This window comes from Drosophila grimshawi, unplaced genomic scaffold (assembly GCF_018153295.1).
Source record: "Drosophila grimshawi isolate 15287-2541.00 unplaced genomic scaffold, ASM1815329v1 contig_311, whole genome shotgun sequence".
NCBI lineage: Eukaryota > Metazoa > Arthropoda > Insecta > Diptera > Drosophilidae > Drosophila > Drosophila grimshawi.
In genome coordinates this window covers 25,946,913-25,968,643 of record NW_025063098.1, presented here as the reverse complement: position 1 = coordinate 25,968,643, position 21,731 = coordinate 25,946,913, and the positions used below count along the sequence as shown (strand labels likewise).

At 39.2% G+C, this 21,731-nt stretch overlaps 3 protein-coding genes and 1 long non-coding RNA gene across 5 annotated transcripts; 2 read left to right on the top strand and 2 right to left on the bottom strand.

Annotated features, from left to right (window-relative positions):
• Window positions 1-875: 875 nt before the first annotated feature.
• LOC6568646 (meckelin) lies at window positions 876-6,240 on the bottom strand. Its single transcript, XM_032740615.2, is given in 7 exon segments — window positions 876-1,051; window positions 1,106-1,269; window positions 1,330-1,417; window positions 1,470-1,641; window positions 2,026-3,206; window positions 3,727-4,658; window positions 5,950-6,240. Coding segments are annotated over 7 exon segments (2,940 nt in total). The 5' UTR covers window positions 6,215-6,240; the 3' UTR covers window positions 876-913.
• A 546-nt stretch (window positions 6,241-6,786) lies between these two features.
• On the bottom strand, window positions 6,787-7,278 carry LOC116805844. Its single transcript, XR_004365423.2, has 2 exons — window positions 7,168-7,278; window positions 6,787-7,104 (listed from the first exon to the last, which is right to left on the bottom strand). It is a non-coding gene; the product is annotated as an uncharacterized LOC116805844 (long non-coding RNA).
• Window positions 7,279-7,598: 320 nt separating this feature from the next.
• Window positions 7,599-12,223, top strand: LOC6568647 (mediator of RNA polymerase II transcription subunit 15). 2 transcript variants are annotated; one of them, XM_032740445.1, is made up of 5 exons: window positions 7,599-7,786; window positions 8,754-9,109; window positions 9,166-10,350; window positions 10,734-10,954; window positions 11,025-12,223. In XM_032740445.1, the coding sequence occupies exons 1-5, from the start codon at window positions 7,775-7,777 to the stop codon at window positions 11,225-11,227; spliced, it is 1,977 nt and encodes a 658-aa protein (XP_032596336.1). In that variant the 5' UTR covers window positions 7,599-7,774; the 3' UTR covers window positions 11,228-12,223. The 2 variants fall into 2 exon arrangements, with proteins under 2 accessions (XP_032596336.1, XP_001994459.1); XM_001994423.2 differs by lacking the exon at window positions 7,599-7,786 and adding an exon at window positions 8,167-8,280.
• Window positions 12,224-14,085: 1,862 nt separating this feature from the next.
• On the top strand, window positions 14,086-20,276 carry LOC6568648 (protein hairless). The gene is made up of 5 exons (XM_032740444.2): window positions 14,086-14,901; window positions 15,482-15,655; window positions 15,712-16,574; window positions 17,487-19,473; window positions 19,541-20,276. The coding sequence occupies exons 1-5, from the start codon at window positions 14,181-14,183 to the stop codon at window positions 19,567-19,569; spliced, it is 3,774 nt and encodes a 1,257-aa protein (XP_032596335.1). The 5' UTR covers window positions 14,086-14,180; the 3' UTR covers window positions 19,570-20,276.
• Window positions 20,277-21,731: the final 1,455 nt, after the last annotated feature.

Here is a 21,731-nt window from a genome sequence, read left to right as displayed (position 1 = left end):
AGCAAATCCTATTGATGTCACACAATGAAAATAAATATGAAATTGAAATTATATAGATATACTATCGACAGAAAATAACTATATATATATATATATATATGTATTAATTAGTGGAACATGAATGTGTGCTATCCTATCGAAATTACAGCAATGCAAATGAAAGAGAAATAATATACATACAACATGCTGAAATACCTAAGTATGTTTATGGATGTTGAATATGAAACCATAGAAATTATTTTATCTGTTTTTAGTCGTAAGTTTTATGATAAATAACTACAAAAATAACTAATGAATGTACTACTTACTATCAAGTGGATTTTTAAATAAATTGAAAAAGGCAACATTTCATTTTTCATGTAGAGTCAACTCAAGACTAATCAGAGTTCGGTGTGAATCTAAACGGTGTTTTCAAATTTCACCCACAACAATGGAAAATGGGTGGGAAAACTTTAACATTTTTTGGAGAATGTTCTAATTTAACAGAAGGTGCATTCCTAAAACCTCCCTAGACTTATCTTAAAACAAGAACATGATTAGTGCGAGAAAGATATTCAATTCCTATTTCCAGCAACAAATGCCGTACTAAAAAATCTACATAAAGTAAAAAATAATTTAAGTTCCTAAAATAAAACTGAAACTTATTTTGAGTATGAAAACGCTTTGTTCTTGATTCAAGAATTCAAAATTTCATATGATCTGGAAATCAAGAATGACATTTCTAAATAAAATTGTTTGTATACACTTGAAACGAGTTCTAGCCTCGTTGTGTATAGTAGTTTAGTACACCGTATTTCTCCAAGTGTGCTCTACAAATTTAAAGTAAGAAATTCCAGCCCAGTTGTGTATAAATTAAGTACAACTTATTTCTCCAACTGTGGGCATAGCTGAGCAATATCAGCAATGTGTAATTTTATATATCAAAGAAGCCATCGTCCCGCATATATTGCTCTTCGATGTGACCGCTAGGCTACAGTAAAAACCGTTCATCAATCAATGTCTTCTTCGACACATTGCGACGCACCCAGAGACGAAAGATGTGCCGCAATAGCTACAAAGATTAATTGAGAGATGTCAGAAATTCAGAAATATATTATTAAATTACCATATTCAAAGCGCATGCCACAGCGGCAGCCAACAGTAAACTGGAAGTTAGCAAATTAATTGAGAGTAGCACAAGCAGTTCCAGCACAAAGATGTTTAAATGATTGCCCAGCAATAGCACACGACTAAAGCTCAGGGCATCATCTATATAGAAGGTGCCCTTATCTGTAAGATATACCATATGTTAGATATATAATGCTGTAATATTTGTACCAATAAACGCACTTTCTGTCAAATAGTTTTCAATCTCACAATTGAAGAGTTTCTCTAGCAAAGATTTCTCTTTAATCACATAATCCATATCCTTAATGGCCTGCAAGCAATGGGTATAGTTAATATATATTATAAATAATCGATTAACTTACGTGATCAATGAATGCGCAAAAGAAACGATTGACACTGGCATAGGCAATGGAGGTGCGCTCCACCTGACCATCAATACTCGAGATTTGCAGATCCTTTTGATAGAGGAGAGTCTGGGACATGCTGCCATTTCGGCTGCGCTGGAAAGGCAATAGCAAGCGCTCCAAATAGATGCTGTCATAAATAAATATGAAGGTGGAATTTTACCAATAATTATGAGCGAAAATTGTATTAACAAATTTAAATCATTTTCATTTTTCCTGTATTGAAGTCATTAAAAAGTCATTCCTTGTAGAAGCCGATTAATGTTTGACGAAGTTATTATATTGAAAAATGTATCTATTGAAATTCTCAGTCAGCGAATTACATTATTTCTAGTAATTATAATAATAGCTGAAAATATGGTAACTCAAAACTGTGACTTTCAGTCTGTACTGATTTTATCCCGCTTTGAGATTTTCTAAATTTATATATTTTCAATTATAGAAAATAGATATATTTTAAGGAATTTACTATGATCGGAAAACTTTATTTTTTACCCAGTATAAATCAACTTACCGTAGATTACGAGGCGGTAGTATAATATAGGCCTGTTTATCCGAATCGATAAGCAATCCTCTGCGTCCGCACATATTCTGCGCCTCTCGCTGCAGTTGGAGGATCATCGAGGACATGTCCGTGTCTGCAAAGCCATGCGGCGAACGTCCGTGTATATAGTAACCAAAGCCAGGTTCCAATAAGGAGAACAACGATATATTCGCTAGACTGCAGAGATCAACAAATTTCTGCAGAGGATTGGCTTGGAAAAGACGACGCAACAGCAATTGCAGGATATAGGTAACCAAATATACTCCGGCGATTAAGCAAGAGCTGAAGCTTAAATCGTTGCTCGTGTAACGCTCAAGGAGTTGATGGGCGACGATGACAACAAAAGCTTGAAGTAGACTCGAATATCTTTGGGAAGCACTCAAACGGATCCAAGCATTGGCTGTGAAAAGTACGCGCCAGGCGGAGACATTACTCTCCGCGACATAGGTGCGCACGCTGGAGCACATCGAGGAGCTGTCCAGATTCAAGCGCTGGCCCTCACCGCATGTGCTCCGTGGTCGCTCCCAATCGATGAGGAACAGCTCCAGCTGGCTGCAGCGACGCAGATGAACAGCCAGGAAGACGAATTGCAGCAGACAGGCCGGATATATGATTAGCGACAGCTGTTGCAGATCGAATGCCTGCAGAGTCAGCAGGAGCAGCGCTGTAACGAGCAGTGCCAGTGCCACATTGGCGGCCAGTTGAAGGAGCAGCTCTAGCAGATTAATTAGCTGGCATAGATCCTCACGTCGTCGTCGTCTGAGATTCTGCAACCGCAGCACCGCGGCCACCAAAGCCAAAACTAAAAACAATGGTAGCACCAGCTCCAGCACCAGCTTGGCAGCCACTCCTTGACGCACATGCTCAAAGTGCACCCGCAGACGAAAGGGATAAACTTGACTTAAGGATGCATTGCCAGTACCCAGCTCAATGTGCCGATATCGTAGTCTAAGAAGAGGTAATCCAATGCGATTTCCAGCCTGAATGCTATAATGCAGTTCCACCTGATCCACATAGCGCAGAGATCTGTAAAGCTCCAGCTTGTGGGCATCCACGTAGCTCGGCAGGGTTTTGTGCTGCCGGTTATCTCGCGGCTGTGCTGCGATGAGCTGAAACCGCTTCACCAGATGCCATTCCTCTTCTTGGGAACGCTGCAAAGGTAAGATAAACAAAAAGTGTTAAGAATACTTAAATATATATTTATTTTGTTGAAGTTGAAGATTGACTTCAAATGTATTCTAAAGTCATGGGTCAAAAGTGATTAAGATATTTAAATTTATATTCATTTAATCTTGATGGATGTTGATGTTGAACTAAAGCCTATTCTAAAGACAAGTCAAACAATTAAGATACGAGTATTTAAATTTATTTAATGTTGATTGAAGTTGGACTTAAAACCTATTCTAAAGACAATATATTTAAATGTACATGCATTTAATGAAGATGGAAGTTGAACTTAAAACGTATTCTAAAAACAAAACTCAGACAATTAAGAACTTAAATTTTAATTTATTAAATGTAGATGGAGGTTAAGCCTAGAACGTACTCAAAACTATAACAAAATTGTTGGTTTTCTAATTAAATAAAGTTGTAGAATTGTATCCAAATTGGAAAAACCCGAATATTTACAAAAATATATATTTAAATATTTTTATATAAATTTATTCTTACCTGATTCTCAGGCGTTAGTGTCTCGATGAGCACGGGCAACTGATGCAGCAGGAACTGATAGTTGCTGCTAAAGTTTAGATACAGATTGATGTAGTTGTCATTAGCCTGCTGATTGGCCACATCTATAAGCTGCTCCAGACTCAGCTGGCAGTTGATCTCCTTCTGTCGCTGAGCAAAGCTCAAACTGGGCGCCTTTTCACCTGGACATAGATTTAATTGCTGCAGATTGAAGGGACCCCAACGGCTTAAGCTGCCCGCCAGATCATAGTTAGTGCTAAAGATTTGCAACTGCCCCGGATTCGCCAACTGAAGTGTGGTCGTCAACAGTTCCTTCGTTATTCTGCCCTTCTTGTAAAACACAAAGGGTTCGAGAGCCTTCAGCTGTTCCCCGGCGTGAGCATACTTCATGACCACATCCGACATCTGGGTGAGCAGAAAGGGACTACAAGGCGAATGCTTGTCCATCGAGTAATCGGAGAGCACACACAGATTCGCCAACTGTTGGCAGGCACTGTCGTTCTTCAGGGCCAGGCAAAAGAACGCCACAAACTTCAGATCACCAAAATGTAATCTCGAATTTTGGTTCGACTTAATCGTTGCTTGCCAAAAGGCATTATAATGCAAATAGGGACGCAATAAAGTATTGGCTATGCAGTAGTCCTGATAACGGAAATTATAAGCCGGATCACAATTATGGCAATCACTGATGTTGCTGGCAGGATTCGTTTTAGTTAAGACAATCGCAGCGCTTTGTTGATAACCCGATGAGGTATTTAAATATTGAAAACTGCATTGCAAAGGCGATTGAAAAACTGTTGTACAATTATCAATTTGTGGTGTATTTGAATTGTTGCAGATCTCTTCACAAATCGGCCAACGTTTGATTTTCTCAAATATGGATATGTGGCCAACAGGACACTGGCAGGCGAATACTAAAAAGTTTTAGAAAACAATAGATTGTTAAAGATTAATTTTTTTTGTTTATTAATAAGCAAGAATTTCAAGATAACTCACTTTCCAACGATGTAAGGGAGAAAACCGTTTTTTTTACACTTATGAGTAGAATACTAATTATCTGTAAAAAGTACGTGGAATCACTCAGTGTGTGTGCGTAGAAACGATCAACAGATAGCGTTGAAAATTGTTAGTCTTCCCAAATGTCCGTTTTCATTAAGGGTAGTTTGTGTCTCAAAGACGTGACATGAATGATAAGATAATCTACAGTTTCATGGCCAAATGATTTCTTTATTCCTCTTTTACGACTGCTGGCGTGCGTAAAATATTTGAAAGGTCATAAAACCATAAGACAACTAGACAAACAACCAGAGTCTTGACAATAAATTACATGCGAATCCTGTTCATTGTTTAAAATATCCTACTGCATAAGAGTCCTTTTATATCTGCTTGAGCCATTTCTATGCCCAGCCTGTTATATGTATTTTCGTCAACATAATAAAGTGAGATTTTTGTGAAAGGTTCCTTTAAAATAAGCAAAGTAAGCACAAAGATGTAATCTGGGAAAACTGATATGCTTTTCAATATTCGTATGGATTACTCGTAGTTGCTTTCAATTATTTTGTTGTGATAATTTAATGAAATAAATTTTCATTTTCAGACTCTATAAAGTACAAATATTCCTGATCAGTACTGGCCGTTGAGTCGATTTAGCCATCTGTCCGACTACCCATCTTAAAGACTTTAGGATCTAGAGACTTCAAATTTGGAATATGAGTTCTCGTAACTGCTCCCAAATATAGCAAATATCAATACAAATAGATTTTAGAAATCAATAATAGATACAGTTGTGAAGAAATAACCTCCAAATAAATATATTGTGTAATTTGACATATTAATATATGAAAATTGTGTTAAGATTGGATAAGAAAAACAGAATTTATTAACCAAAAAGTATTTTCATATTGAATAAAATAGTATATGCAAGCTTTCTAGGTATTTCAAGAATGTGTTCAGCGCAAGTTGTAGTAGAACTGTCTCGATCTTGTTTCTTTTTAAAATACATTGAATATGGGCTTTACCTACAAAAAATCTATGTATGTGCACTTAGAAGTTGTTCGTTTTGCCGATATTTAACCTCATTTCAAATTCACCCCTGCACTTAGGTCTATTTAGGGTACAAGAGCTATATATGGGTATTTAAAATGCAATGTTCACCCCTTTCTCAGCACCATGGAGAGAGATTTGTTAAATCAATAGTAGACTTACTATCCGCTGTGGGTTGCAACTCGTTGATGGTTCCTCGACCTCCATCAGGTCCTCCTCCGTCTCCAGCCTCATTTTTACATGGCGAGCACTCAAAGTAGTTCAAATTGTAGAACTCATTTTTCACACACCTTTCGATATTTTGATAACGAAATGTTTGAGCCGTCGGAGTCTGTTTTGGATCCAGTTGAGTGCAATTGCTCAATTTAGTAGAAATTATTGCCCACAATAATAAGGGGAAGAACCAATTGAAACAATGGAAGCACATAATATTTATGTTTATATGTGTGAACTCTCAGTTTTAGTTCTGTACTCAGTGAATTTCGAATGGGAACTGAGTTCAAGCTGGCTGCAATTGCAGGTGAAGCTTGGCCAGTAAACAAGTTCCTTGGCCGCATTTATATCGCCTAGATTGTTTGTCAAAAGTTGCTATAGCTACCCAAACTCAACCCTCTTGTATATATACATGTTTATATATTCTCATCCGTCGGTGGCGACGACCGTTTTGAACACTGAGAAAATAAGTGAGCAGTTTAATATGCATAGAAAGAATATTTTAAGAACTATTTTTTAATGTTAAACTGCTTAGGGATGAGGCTTTAAAACATGTTCAAATATATATTTTTTTTAAATAAAGCAACTAAATATTATGGGTAAGAGATAGTATGAAAGTTCTTAAATCAATACTGATATTCTCTGGAAATAGGATAAATATACAATTTAATGTTCAATAAAGCTTCTATTGAAAATGGGAAGTAAATCTTATAAGTAAGAGTAAGTATTAAAGCAAGTATTACTGATATTCTCAGAAAATTGATCTAATTCATCTTATATATAGAATTTAATGGGAACATTTTGGTTTTATTCCATATATGGTTGTAACATAAGCGCTACATTTTCAAAGAACATTATCAAGATCAGATTGAACTTAACGGCAATTATTCAATACCGCTTCTAATTGAATGTAGGTCAGCGTTTTTCGCTAAGTGTACGGCTGAAAATTGCTCATTACAACTGGTGGTTAAGGGTCCTTTGGGCTTTGTTTGTTTCATTGGTGGTCAGCAATGGAAATGAGCTTAATATGGGCGTCACTTGTTACGCCTTTCGCTTTGGATAATATCGCGTGCCAGATGAGTTTTATTTTGCCATATTTGCGTGCTGTAAATTGTGATTAGCTCATTTATATGTTTGCTAACTTCATGCTTAAGCCATTTTACTTACGACCTGAATTAATGCTGGCAAATAAACAAAATTCTTTTGGTCCTGCATTAAAGAAAATAGTTTGCGGTCTTTGATTCTCGAGGAAAATAAATTTAATTCACCAGTTGAATAATATTTATTTTTAATTTAATACATTACAAGTAATTAAATTTTAAATTTTAAATTTTGTGTTACACAAAAGAAATAAACATATATTCCTATTACTGTTCATTACCAACATATACGAACATAAGATTTATTCATCTGCTTATCATAAATATACAATAAATTCTCAATCAACACAATCGATGTATCGCAAAAGCTATGCATTTGTCAGCAATCGATATATTGTAAATTATCGTCGTGTCTAGAAACATCGCTAAGCAGCTATTAATCGATATGATGAGTATCAACAATCCCCACTTCCTTGCTGAAGGACAACAGAAATAGTTGGCAGACACATACAATTTTTTCATTTTAATTTCACTAATATAGCTTGGAATAATTTTTCCAAGAATTTGGACATCAAGACAAGAGCCGTTAGTGTTTCAAAGATGCGTTGGTGGCGCCAGATCAAATAGATGCAGATGCCGCCGCTGCACAAGCAAAAAGAGTCAATAGCCGAAAAATGAACAATTTGGTAAGTCTGCTACTGTGTATGTGTATGCGTATGTGTAGATGTATGTGTGCATCGTCGGTGGGTGGGTGGGTGGGTGTGTATAGGTGTTGCTGTGCATGTATACAAATTTAACAGACTGTGTGCGAGTTCTGTTAACGTTAATGTGTCTCTGTTTGTGTTTGTTTCTGTATACCCTTTAAGCCGACAGTATTATAATATTTTCGTTAAACATGTAACGCATTAATCTTGTTGATATATATATATATAAGTTGTGGGATCCAAATAGGAAAATAACTACACCAATGTTGTCAATTGAGTTTGCAACAAGTATATATTTATTCAAAAATAGAAGAGTAGTTTAACATATTTATTTCTAGTTATTTTTTTAATACAGCAAAATAAAACCAAATCTGCTCTTGAGAAGCAGAAGGCAGTGCGCTGTTAAAGAGATGCAGTGGGGCATGTTAAAAGAAGAAGAAATCCTATGTATCGGCAGCGTGAGCGGGAACGTGATTGTGAGTAGTATGTGTTTTTATATGCAAAGTGGTCCCCCATTCTAATGAAACATGATCTACAAAAAAAATATCGGTGCAATCCGGATTGGATCAATATATCATATATATATATCATATGTTGCCATAGAAACGAGCGGTCGAAAGATGAAAAAAACGTATTTGTGTAAAACGATATTCAGACCGAAATTGCATAATATGTATTAATTAATTAATTTGAATATAAAAAATCGAATAACATCAATTAATATAATCATCATCATCATCATCTTCAAATCATCGAATTCTGATTACTATGTATCATATAGCTTCCAGAGAAACAATTGCTCAATGTGATCGTTGATCTTCCTAAGATAGATGTACTTATAACTCAATAATATATGTATTTATATCACCTATTTTATGAAATGTATTATTTATTAAATATATTATTTATTTCGAACTCCGAACTAAATCAATTTCAATTGAAATTGCAGGATCACGTAAAACACTTTTATCCCGAAAACTACAAATTGGATTTATCGGAGACGATGAAGGCGGCACTATCTAAAGGCCCAGTGGGCGGTGGCGGAGGCGTGGTCAATGCCACAGGCAGCAGCAGCAGTGGCAGCAGCAACAACAGCAATTTATCCAGCTCGATGGGTGCACCATCACTGAGCGATTTGTTGCAGCAACAGCAGCCCAACGCCGGCGTTGGCTACGTGACCGAAAAGCTGTATATGTTGCTACAACTGTATCTGCAGAACAAGGGTTGGAATCCAAGTGCTGAGCTGCTGCAGTGCTTCAGCGATCTGAAGGACAATGCAATGCTACCCAGTGCTGCATATTTGCAGTGAGTATCCAAGATTCGAATTGTGTATGTCCTATTAAAATGAACCTGTTTTACAGAGTGCTGGCGAATCGACTAACGCTGGACTCGCAGGGCCGTCTAATCCTGCGCGACAATGGCAAGATTGTGTTGCCGTTTGAGCACTTTGCCAATGCTGTCATGCTGAAGCACATGTCCGGACCACATGGCCTCCATCTCAGTGTGGATGCGACAGTGCGTGCGGTGATCGAATCGTACACGATTGGACGGGATCAGTTTGGAATGGAGAAGGAGTTCATTATTGAGGTGGTACAATCGTGTCCGAGTCCCGCTTGTCGCTACTATAAAAATCACATGGGCATCTCCCCAATGCCATTTATGGAGCAACAATATCCGGGTGTGAATACGCCCGATTTTATTCAACGCTTGTCGCATCTGCCACCGAGTGCAGCAGCTGGCAGTGCCACCACTGCAAGTGCTGCTGCTGCTGCGGCGGCGGCTGCAGCTGCTGCTGCTGCGAGTGGTGTGTCCAGTAATAGCAACAATGCTACAACCGTTGAGATTGATCTGTCCAAGTCGAGTGGCGCAAAGGTACCGCCACAATTGCAACATTTGACCAAGCAGCAGCAGAGCAGCATTCAATCGCAGTTGTCCCAGATCAGTGCAGCTGCTGTCGCCGCACATCACCAGCAACAACAGCAGCAACAACAACAGCAGCAGCAGCAGCAACAACAACAGCAACAACAACAGCAGCAACAACAACAGCAGCAACAACAACAACAGCAGCAGCAACAACAACAAGCCCAGGCTCAAGCTCAAGCGAAACATCAGCAGCAACAATTGACGGCAGCCTTGATACAACAACAGAATCGCGTGCTCGCCCAGCAGAGCCTGGAGAAGCTGAGCAATCTGAGCGCCTTGGAGAAACAGCGCGTCTTTGCCCAGCTCGATCCGAAGCATTTTGATCCCATGGCTGTGGCAGCTGCGGCAGCCAATTTGCAAATTCAGGGCATGATGCAGTCGCAAGCAGTCGCCGCCGCAGTTGCCTCCAATCAGCAACAGCAGCAACAACAACAGCAGCCAGCGGCATCTTTGACTGTCAGCAGCAACTCAGCAACAATCAGCTCCAGCGTTGGCGCTCAGGTGCATCATGGTCATCATACGCTGCCATCGCCGTCGCAGTCGCCACACTCTTTGTCCTCCTCGTCCTCCTCGCACTCCTCGATGGATCAGCTAACGCACAAGAATATGGCCGAGTCCTTACGGTAAGTATCGCATACATATCTTGTAATATATATAAAACAGTTGCAGCAAAATAATAGTAGTGCTGCTTCTCAAAAAATTTGATAAAAATAGGACTTATTTTATGGTGATCAAATTTGAGACCTCTTCAAAATCTTCAATATTTGCAAAAATTAAAATCTGCAAAATAAAAAATGGTTTGGTTTCTCACCTGGAAATGTTTTGAAATACTATTATTTTCCAAATACCAAACGCAGAAAAATTTAAGAGATGAAACTTTCATAATTTTTTAACTATATCTTAAGTAATTTTTCTTAGCATTTTGAAAGACATGTACACTATTACTTTGACTGCAGCTGTAGATATAATCTTTTATTTCGCTAACTGATTATTATTTATTGTCTAGCTCCAATCTGGACTCGATTGAATCGAACAAGGATCTGTTGGCATTGCACAATGGTGCCTGGACCAGTCAGGATGCGAATCGCATCGATCACACTGGCGTCGGTCAGGACAAGATTGTGCGCATCTTCTCGGAGCTGATGCGCAATATGTCGCGCATGAAGACCTACATAAGACCCTCCATGTGCAAGCCCTATGGCAAGCAGAGTGAAAGCCTACAGAAGAGTAAGTGCATCCTGTAAAGATTAATTGTTTGACTTGAAAGTATAATTCTATTTTTTTTTTTTGCGCGCAGCTCTAATGGACACCATACAAATAGTGCAGACGCTGCGTAATTGTTTGCCAGCACCGCATATTCCTGTCTCGTCTTGGAAGAGCGAAAGCGAGGGCGGCAGTGTCAGTGTTGGGGGCGTTGGGGTTGGAGTGGGTGTGGTGCCGTCAGGAATGAACCTAAACACACTCGGTTTGCAGTCCAATCGTGTGGATAACTTGCACTAAGTGAACCGCAAACTCAAAGCTAAATCGCATCTAAAATTACGTTAGGTAATAACTTAATCCTGCGAGTATCCCAACAACAACAACAATACAGTATTTATATAGCAGATTTATATCATCTTCATTGGCTTGGCTCATGGTTTTTCAATTATAACTAGTATATATATTATGTGCCATGGTTCAAACACAAGACTTGATTTCATTTCAATATTTGACTGATTTTGTATAGCTTGTTAAGGGCTTGTTAAGATTTATGCGCTTAAGTCTAAGATTAAGATTTCTTGCAAGATTTCTTGGATTTTATTTATTATTTAATTTGTCGCTCGTTTTATTTACACTTTTGGCATATACAAAATTAACTAAGCATATTAATTCAATTGGCAAAAAGTCTGTGATATTTAAATTATGTTTAACAAGCACAAGCATTAGCAAAAACAAAACAAAAATCCAAAATTAAAATTAATTTATTATTGTGTGTTTCTTTTGTTGCAAACTGCAATTTACTTTGTGCAATATTATATAAAATTGTCCAAAAAAACAAAAAACTATTCTTAATTGTATTCTTAACCACTTTTGTGCAATTGAAAAAAGCAAACAACTTTCTCACTCATATCAAAAGCGCATAGCATTAAACTCAAGGGCGAAATATGCCCCTCTATACTATGTATTAAATTATAAATAAATATAAATATATACGATCTAAGATAATGCAACATATTATGTAGTAGAAGAGAGTTCAGAGAGGTGCAGGCAAATCGGAGTTGTATTAATTTGTAAGCAGTAGCAGAAGGGTTGTATTTCGACTACACACACACACACACAAGCACACACACACATAACAAACACATTCGTATGAATAAGCTAAATAATATTACAAATAATAATATATTTTATTCCATGCTAAAAAAAAAACATTGAAAATAACCGAAATAACCGATCCTTATCGAGCATACAGTATTATTCAGAAATAAAAGACACTTGCAATACCATTAATATTTCCCTAGCTAAAATAAATAAATGTAAAAATAATATATAAAAATATATAATTATGTCGATTTAATCTTTCCAAATGATGATAATCTTTTTATTATATTTTACAAAATTACGTTGATTTTAAATAGCGCACTCAACTAATAACGTTTAGCTGGCAACGCTGTCTGAGCATGGTTGATATTATTAAATATATCGATGTTCGTCGCATCGATATGCATGCATAAATTGCATGCACATTTCATTTATCGATAGGTGCAATCGATATCAACTTCCCTACCGTCTGTGCTTGAGCACTGCGTTTTTCGTTGATAATTTTTTTAAAATTAAGTTTTAACGTATTAATTTAGTAATTTATTCGTTTCAAATAGTTTCAAAGTGCCCAACAAAGATACCGCAACGTTTTCCTTAACATTTTACGTACTTTCGTGCGCGCGCTTTGTGTGAAAAATGTGAAAAACATTGCCGATGGTAATGGTAATTGGAGAACGTTTTTTTTTCTATTATTTTATCTCCTCTTCCGCTTCGTTTTTTGTATGGTGCTCTACGTGCTCTTTGTGCCCCTGCTCCCTCTAACCAACCAACCAACTGCTGCATGCCCAATTGTTGTGTGTGTGAAAAATAAATATATATGTGAAAAAATTGTATTAAAACTAAAATGCAAATAAATAATTGAATGAGGTGCAACAACATTAAAAATGATAGCAGACGCTCCCTCTACTACACAACACACACACGATGCCGAGCTGGCATATTTTGTTATGCGACGCCGTCAAATTTCTGCGATAATCAACGGCCGCGAACTGTTCGCTTTGCACTCTGCGCAAGGAATTTACAACAACAACAAAAACAATAATGTTTTTTTTTGTGTGCGCGCCTACAGAATATAAAATACAATGCAATAATGAAATGTGCAACAAAAGCTGAAACTATTATACTGTGATATTAAATGAGCTCGACAATAAACTATTATAAAACAATTGTTACGCAGCATCTCAAAACATATGGCAAAATATAAGTTCGTAAATACATACATACATATAGACGTATATGTATGTGTATGTGTGTGTGTATGTATATGTCCGAAGTCCAATGGGACGTGTTGATAACCATTAATTTATGATTGTGCGTAGATTTTTTTGACAAAAATAAACTCGTAATTATGCCGGCTTCTGACTAATATGTAATTGTGTAATTTGTGTATCGGCAAACTGTTGAATGTAATTTACAACAGTTATCGACGGTTCATAACCTAGGACACATTTCATAGATAGTGCGTCTCATACATACATACATACATACACATGTGGGTATATGTATATGTGTTTAAAGCAACCATGCATGTAAATTCAGTCGTACGCTAAAATTAAAAATTAAACAAAATGGCAGTTGGTGGAGCACGCAGCAAACGTTCTTGGGTGTGAGCAGCACCGGACACTCGCTCGCTCAGAGAGAGAGAGAGCGCGAACGAAAGAGGGAGAGCGAACGAGTGAAGTAGCGAGTGTTTGTTGCTCTCGCCTATGTGTGTGTGTGTATATTCAGTTAACGCGGAAAGTGTTTGTATGTGTGCGATTATTTGTGTTTGTGTGGCTGTGTGTATGTAACAGAGTGTGGAGTAAAAAGATGGAGCACAATATATAAAAACAAAATGCGAACGTATAAAAACAAGAACAAAACGAAGAGTAAAAAGGAAAAACAAAAAATGTTACACACAGAATTAAACATAATTTTTTATTTGATTTAGTCTGTTTGTGTTTGTCTCAACAACAGCAACAGTGGCAGTGAAAACTAACTGTTGTGTGTGCATGTGTGCGTGTGTGCAAGAAAAACAACACAAATAAAAGAAGAAAGAAAAAAAAAAACGAATGAAAAAAAATCAGATATTGATGAAGTGAAGCGAGGCAAACAACAAACAGAAACAGCATAACATAAAGTACGGCGTAAAAATGTTGCAGCTAATGCAAAAATGACCGATGAGCGCAATAATAGCAGCAGCAACAACAACAACCACAACAGCAACAACAGCAGCGGCAGCAGCAGCAGCAATAACAGTGCCAATAACAGCGAGCGCTTAATTGCAGAGGCGGCTGCCAAGTTTTTACTCAAAAATGGTTTAAACGGTACCAATGCAGCAGCCGCAGCGGCCGCTCAACTGCTAACAACAGTAGCTGCAGCTGCTTCTGCTTCTGCCACATTTCAACTGCCTGCCGCACCAGAACTGAAGACACCAACAACAACGGGAACAGCAACAACAACAACCACATCAACATCGACGTCATCATCAACCTCATCAACAACACTATCAACGACATCCAATGGCATCACGCCCACTTTGTCAGCGCCCACTAAAACAAACAGCAGCCAAAGCAGCAACAGCAGCAGCAGCTGCAATAGCAGCAGCTCAAGTCTTCTCACCATGGCGACGGCCTCTGCCACGGCGCTCGTTGCCGCCTCTGCCGCAGCTCCAAAAGCGCCCATCGATGTCATGTCGGGTGTTCTGGATTATAGCTCACTAAATGGTCCAAGTGCTGCCGCTGCTGCCGTTGCGGTTGCCTCAACAACAACAACGAAGAGCAGCAAATTTGGTAACGGCAGCAGCAGTGGCTTTGATATGGGCAGGCATCCGATATCAACGCACAGCAACAACAGCATGCCAGGCTTAGGTGGCCGGCTGCAGTTTTTCAAAGGTAAGTGGTGTTATTTTTTTGTTCATAGTTCTTTAGACTGACGAAAACTTTGATTATTTGTTGTACCACTAAAAATGGGGAAAAATGTATAATGAAGTGCCATACTGTAAAAATTTCATTAAGATCACATAAGAAACACAGCCACCAAAATGAATTTTCTTATTGAAAATACAAATCTCCTAGTCGATATCGCTCTCGTCTAGAGATTGATAATTTGTTAATTTTTTTAAACTTGTTTTCTTTAAAATCTTAAAAAGTGACTATTCTAATTTTTATCCATCACTGCCCTTATACCTTTGTTCTGAGGCGAACTATCTTACCAGCAATCTGGCTTATATTGCCAGCAATCAGACACGAACTTTTTGGGAAAATCGTATAAAATAAGGGTCAGGACAGGACCCAAGTTATCCGATAAGCCAAGTATGGTAAATCTAGGTTTTAAACTGGTAGGCGATATAGATTATTGTAATTAGTTGACGCATTCCTAATTTAAATATTTCTACATAGCTTGAATTCTGTAAACAACTTTCACTCCAGACGAAATTCATAATTGGCATTGGTTTTCATTTTTGCTTTCCAGATGGTAAATTCATATTGGAACTGGCACGGGCTAAGGACGGCGATAAGGGTGGTTGGGTGTCGGTGCCGCGAAAACCATTTCGGACACCATCGGCGGCGACATCGGCGACGGTGACGCCCACATCGGCCGTGACAACAACGTATCCAAAGAACGAGAATTCAACATCGCTAAGCTGTAAGTGGAATGCAAATAATTATAAAAATATATATTTATCTAATGTGGCTTTGCAGTTTCGGATGATAATAGCTCCATACAGTCATCGCCGTGGCAACGTGACCAGCCCTGGAAGCAGACGCGGCCGCGTCGTGGCATCTCCAAAGAACTGTCGCTCTACTATCAGCGTCCCCGCCACAATGTGGTCCTTAGCCAAAGTGCGCGACAGGCAGCGGCGCGAAAACGACGTCGTCCCTATGAGCCAACGCTTGCTATCGACGATCCACTGTCGATTTTTGAGCGCATCCAAACGCTAGAGAATGGCGATGAGACGCTTAAAGCTATAGACACGCCAGAGCAGGAGCAGCAGTCAGATAATGAAATAAAAGTTGAGCCTGATGCGATAAAAGTGGACGAGGATGATGTGGCTGATGAGATAAAGACAGAGCCGGAGGCAAAAACGTGTCCGGATGATGACAGCAAAGATGAGCTTAAAGCTGAAGCGACTGTGGAGAAAATGAACACGAGCGAGGATGAGGATGCCATGTCCGTGACAGTGGACGATGCGACACCAACGACAGCCAGCTTGCTCAACGGCAATTCCAGTGAGCTGAATGGCGATCTCAAGTATGAGAAGGAGGCTGGCAGCGATATGAGCACAAGGACGACAACATCAGCGGCGACAGCAATGGCAGCAACAAAAACAACAACAACAGACATAAGACTTAAAAAGCAGAAACCCAGAGCCAAGCTCAATAGCATCATACAGAAACTAATCGACGGCGTTCCCGCACGCCTCGAGCAATTGTCCAAGACACCAGCAGCGACGGCGGCAACAGCAGCAGCATCATCAACAGCGCCAACGTCAACAGCAGAACGTAACAACAGCAGCAGCGGTGGCGGAGCCATCGGTAGTCTAAGTCACTCCTTGGCACACAAGGTATGCACCGAATAAATTATCAACTTCATATGGGTGCCTGGTCAAATAGATACAGTTGAAGGCAACTGCAAAGCTGAGAGCTTGCTAGACAAGGCACTATTTACCCCTTCTCACAGATAAGGAAGGCAAATGTACATGTTAGCTGAAAATCCGGGTAGAAAACGGACGCAGGTCAAATGACAAATAGCGAAACCTGGCCCAATTCAAACACAAAACACAGTAGAGAGCTGTGTAATTTCAGCCGTAATAATCCGTGCTATAACCGGCCACTTGTTAGTCGGTATTTATGCCTACAGACTGCACTTGCCAGGAAAAGACTCGTCATCCTGGGAAACTCCTTTCTAACAAATCTATCACAGTTTGCGAAAATAGGACCAACCATGATTGTAAAATGTATAAACGCAACGGGCTAGACCACTCTTTGATCACAGTTTATACGAGTCCCACACGGTGTCACAACAGGCCGAGCGTGGCCTATGTAAGTCGACTCACTAGTCGGCAAGCGTCTAATATAGTAGCTATGAGTATGTTATTGTCGAATACGGTTTGTAACGAGCTTTGTATACATATGTATTTCTTAAACTCATTAAATATATCAGTCTGTAAACGTTCCCTAGCTACAAAAACGTTCAAGATTATTTGTTAGAGGAAAAATTGATCGAAAATGTTTTTGAAATTATCTTTCTTATATGTTGATAGAGCTCATAAAGCTATAAGTACGATCTAATCGAACTAGCATAGTAATTAGATCAAATGTTCTTATGGGTTTTTTTTAGCTTGATAGTATCAATCTTTTCAAACTCAACAATTATAAGTTTTATCATGCATTATCATTATCGGCACTTCGACAATGACTTTTGCAGAATAAGAGCCCACTATATTTAAATCTTAATTAAATCAATTTTTTTTTAGGTCTCGCCGCCATCGTCGGCAGCGGCTGCCAGCCGTCTAGTCGAATATCATCATCAGTCGCCGCGCAAGCGCATACTGCGTGAATTCGAGAAGGTATCGCTGGAGGATAACAATGGTTGTATTAACAATGGCAGCGGTGCCGGAGGAGGCGGCGGCGGCGGTATTGGTTGTGGTGGTGGTGGCAGTCTCAGTGGTAGTGGTGGCGTTGGTGGCAAACGAAGTCGCGCCAAAGGTGGCGGCAGCAATAGTAATACATTAATAAGTAGCACACTGGCCAGCAAAGCAGCGATGCCAATGAATCTGGCGCCGCCGCAGGCCAAAGTGATGCTGACCACACCCCCCACTACAACTACAACGACAACAGCAGGAGCAGCTGCAACAGGTACACAAGCAACGCAGCAGCCGACACGACTGAATAGCTCATATAGCATACACTCGCTGCTGGGCGGCAGCGGCGGAAGCAGTAGCAGCAGCGGCAGCAAAAAGAGTCACGATCAGCCGGCGACGATAATCAGCAATGTGCATCATTCGCATCATCATTCGCATCATCATCAGCATCATCATGGCTTGTATGGCAGCAGCGGCAGCTCCTCAAACTATCCACGAGCGCTGCTCCACTCCCCGAAATCACCGGAAATGGGCGGCAGCGGCAGCAATGGCGGTAAATCGCCATCGCATGCGGCCAGCAAGAAGCAACGTTCGCCGCCATATGCCGCCGCTGCCGGGTCACCGCTGCCCATCGACTACGGGCGGCGCACGCCGCCAGAGAGCAGCTATAAGCTGGCCCAGCAGCTGCAGCAGCAGCATCATTCCTTTTATGCGCCCTATGTTGGCGCTGGCATTCCACAGACTGCTGGCGGTGGCGGTGGCACACGTGATCTGTTATCGCCGCCGCGTTCATCGAGCGCCTCGCCAGCTGCTGCTGGTGGTGCTGGGAATACGCCGCATCGCACCGTGCCCAAGAAGACTGCATCGATACGACGCGAGTTTGCTTCGCCGACAACCAGCTGCAATAGCAATAATAGTAATACAAGTTGCCCTTCGCCCAGCGAGCGGAGCAACACATCCTCCCCAGAGCAGCGACGCCATCTCCAGCAACTTCAGCGTGCATCGCCAAGCGCACAAGCTGCAGCGGCACAAGCTGCTGCTGCCGCTGCTGCTGCCGCAGCTGCTGTCGGTTCACCCTTGCATTATTATATGTATCCGCCGACGGCGGCGACGTCGCAATTGAATGGTGGCGGCACAGCCAGTCCCACGCCGACGACAAGCAGTGCAGCGGTTGCAGCTGCTGCTGCCGCTGCCGCTGCAGCTGCATACATTCCATCGGTGGTGTCGCCATCGCTCTACCATCCATACATATCGACGCTTGCGGCGCTGCGGCACAATCCGATGTGGGTGCAACATTACCAGGCAGGCGCTGCGCCGCTGTTGCCCCCACCACCACCACCGCCGCCGCAGCAGCCGCCGCAGCAGCATTCGCATCCACATCCACATACGCATTCGAGCAGCGGTGGAGCCGTGGCTCGACTATCACCACAATCGCCGTATCATCCTTTTGGCTATAATGGTGTGAGTGCTGCGGCTGTTGCTGTTGCCGCGGCCGCTGCGGCCTCAGCATTTGGCCAGCCATCGCCATCGTCAACGAATCCTGCGCATATGGCACATGTGCATGCGGCGGTGCATCCGGTTGCGCATCATAATCATACGCCGCCCACACATTTGGCCGAGCATCGAACGCACACGCCAAAACTGACTGATACTTGTACTGACCAAATGTTGTCAACAAATGCTGCAGCGTCGTCGTCGTCTTCGTCGTCGTCCAGTCATCATCGCACCACCACCACCAGCACCACCACGACCAACATTTCCGTCTCCAGCGCCAGTGCACCAATTGGTGGTGGCATCGGCGGTGCAAGCGGCAGCCTCGCCTCCTCAGTACAATCCGCAATGTTTCAAAATAGTAGTCTAAGAAATGAACTAAGTTCAGGTAAAGTACAAATTGCACTTTTAAATGCCAAATAATAACTAATTTAAATAATATTTATCTTTTACAGACTTACCATTGAATCTGTCAAAACACTGAGAGACCCTCACATGTTCCCTTGCACCACCAACACCACCACTAAACCCCAGCCCAGCGCTTCCTTTCCAGTGCCTGGGCAGCCCTCGAGTTAAGTACATTATTGCACTAGTAGAGCTTAAGAAGACGACATTCAAACCACACACACACAACACACACATAACTATCGGATAAGTTTAGCTGATATTTTAGCTGTAACTCAATTGTTTTGCATTAAGTTAGCTAGGGTTTTTATTTTAAGGCCGAGACAATTCAAAAAAAAAAACTTCGAGTTTTTCCTAAAAAAAAGAGAATCAAATCTTAAAAAGTTTTCAAACCCGTTCCATAACTATTTATGCAATCAGTTAAGAATATAAATAGCCAACACGGCATGTATTTTTTTGGCCAACATATTCACTAACCAAACTTTGCAGTGAAATATAATACATATATTTTATTTAATCTTTTTATTCAAATTCCCAGAAGATGCACGTCTTGAAGAATCTCAAAAAATATATTTAAAGACCCGTATTTCAATGTCCATTGAGATATCGGCCCTTAGATGATTTTTTTTTTATCAAAACATTTCCTTGAAACAGACTGAACTTAAAATTTTTTTAGAGAGAAGAAAAATAAGAAATTTAACATAGACCACTGCATCTTACTTTTTATATGTATGTGTGTGTTATGTAACAAAACATTTTGAAAAAAAAAAAAACGGAAGAAAAAAACAAATCAGATTTTTTTTTTATATAGAATGCGTGTGCCTTTGAACATGAAAATAAAACTAGGGATTTATAAAAAGCAAAAAAGGAGAGAAATGTACTACGAAACTTCTACTTACAAATTGAAGCATTCACACAAAAAAAAAAAAAAATGTTTTCAAACAATATGTTATTCTAAAATGCATACCTAAATGGTATACAAAGCAAAAAATGAGAGGTCCAAATACCCAGATGCGAATAGCAAATGATTGACAATCGATTTTGTATTAAATTAGAGCCATACGTAAGAGAAATAAGAAATTACCATTGCAAAAATTTAGTTAACAATAATAATAATATAGACATATTTAACTTTTTTATAAGTTTCGAAATGTGTTTAGTCCAAGTAATTTTATTAAATATTAAATGCAAATATAGCAAAATATTTTAAAGTATAATACTTATTTATTTTACTATGTTTTCATTTGAAAAATATTCAAAAATAATCTTGAACAATTTTAAACAATCAAAACAGATATTTAATTGAGTAGTTTAAGATTCACATGGAATTGTCCAAATTTTCTTAATTTTAAACTATTCAATTAAAAATGTATTTATACAGTTTCGATGTATGGCTCAGCTTAATACAAAAACGTCAATGTAAGCTAAAAAAAATATATATAAAACAAATTCAAATTGCAAAAAAAAAGAAATGTACAAAAAGAACGCTACGTCTACATATACAGAAAATATTTACAAAAAACACACACAGACCTAAATTTCGTACAACTGAAAGAAATACAAATAAACGAAAAGAATATATATTCCTAAAAAGTAAAAAAGACAAAAAATATTTCTCATATTTTCTAAATTATTTATATAATACAAAAATGACTATTTATATGTTATGCTATAAGTAAAAATAGTTGTAATTTTTGTAAATACAGTATTTTTACACCGACAACAATGTAACAACAAAAACAACAACAACAAAAAAACTAAACAAAAGCAACAAATGAGTAAAAACAAAAAATAACCCATATATTTAATATAAACTATTTTCATTAAAGGATATTAACTTGATATACTACTGACGTATACACAATAATAAAATCTAAATGATTCCATAACCTAAATATTTCCCCGATTTACCGTTAACCTTTTTATAGTTAGCGTTAAAAAAAAAAACAAAAACAAAATAAATTAAAAAAAGAAAGAAGAAAGTGAATGCAAAAAGCGAAAAGCTAAACATGAAGAGAAAATCAAATTTCCATGAATATTAATTCCGCCTAGGCTCTATAAATTTGTATTACGATATATATTTCTCGGTACTGTGTACACAAGGTTTTTGTTTTTCATTTAATCATCATCCGTTTGTTTATATATATTTATATGTAGAACGCTGGCAACGTTTTTTAATAGTGTACTGTGTGCATTTAAGAGACGCTGTTTGGCAAAGGTTTCAAACACTTAGAGCCGCGA

Excerpts from the sequence above, each read along its gene's own strand:
- LOC6568647 (XM_001994423.2), top strand. The coding sequence starts at position 8,215 with ATGCAGTGGGGCATGTTAAAAGAAGAAGAAATCCTATGTATCGGCAGC. Across the intron at positions 10,351-10,733 it reads AATATGGCCGAGTCCTTACG|CTCCAATCTGGACTCGATTG; the intron begins GTAAGTATCGCA and ends TTTATTGTCTAG. Across the intron at positions 10,955-11,024 it reads GAGTGAAAGCCTACAGAAGA|CTCTAATGGACACCATACAA; the intron begins GTAAGTGCATCC and ends TTTTGCGCGCAG.
- LOC6568648 (XM_032740444.2), top strand. The coding sequence starts at position 14,181 with ATGACCGATGAGCGCAATAATAGCAGCAGCAACAACAACAACCACAAC. Across the intron at positions 14,902-15,481 it reads CCGGCTGCAGTTTTTCAAAG|ATGGTAAATTCATATTGGAA; the intron begins GTAAGTGGTGTT and ends TTTGCTTTCCAG. Across the intron at positions 16,575-17,486 it reads GTCACTCCTTGGCACACAAG|GTCTCGCCGCCATCGTCGGC; the intron begins GTATGCACCGAA and ends ATTTTTTTTTAG.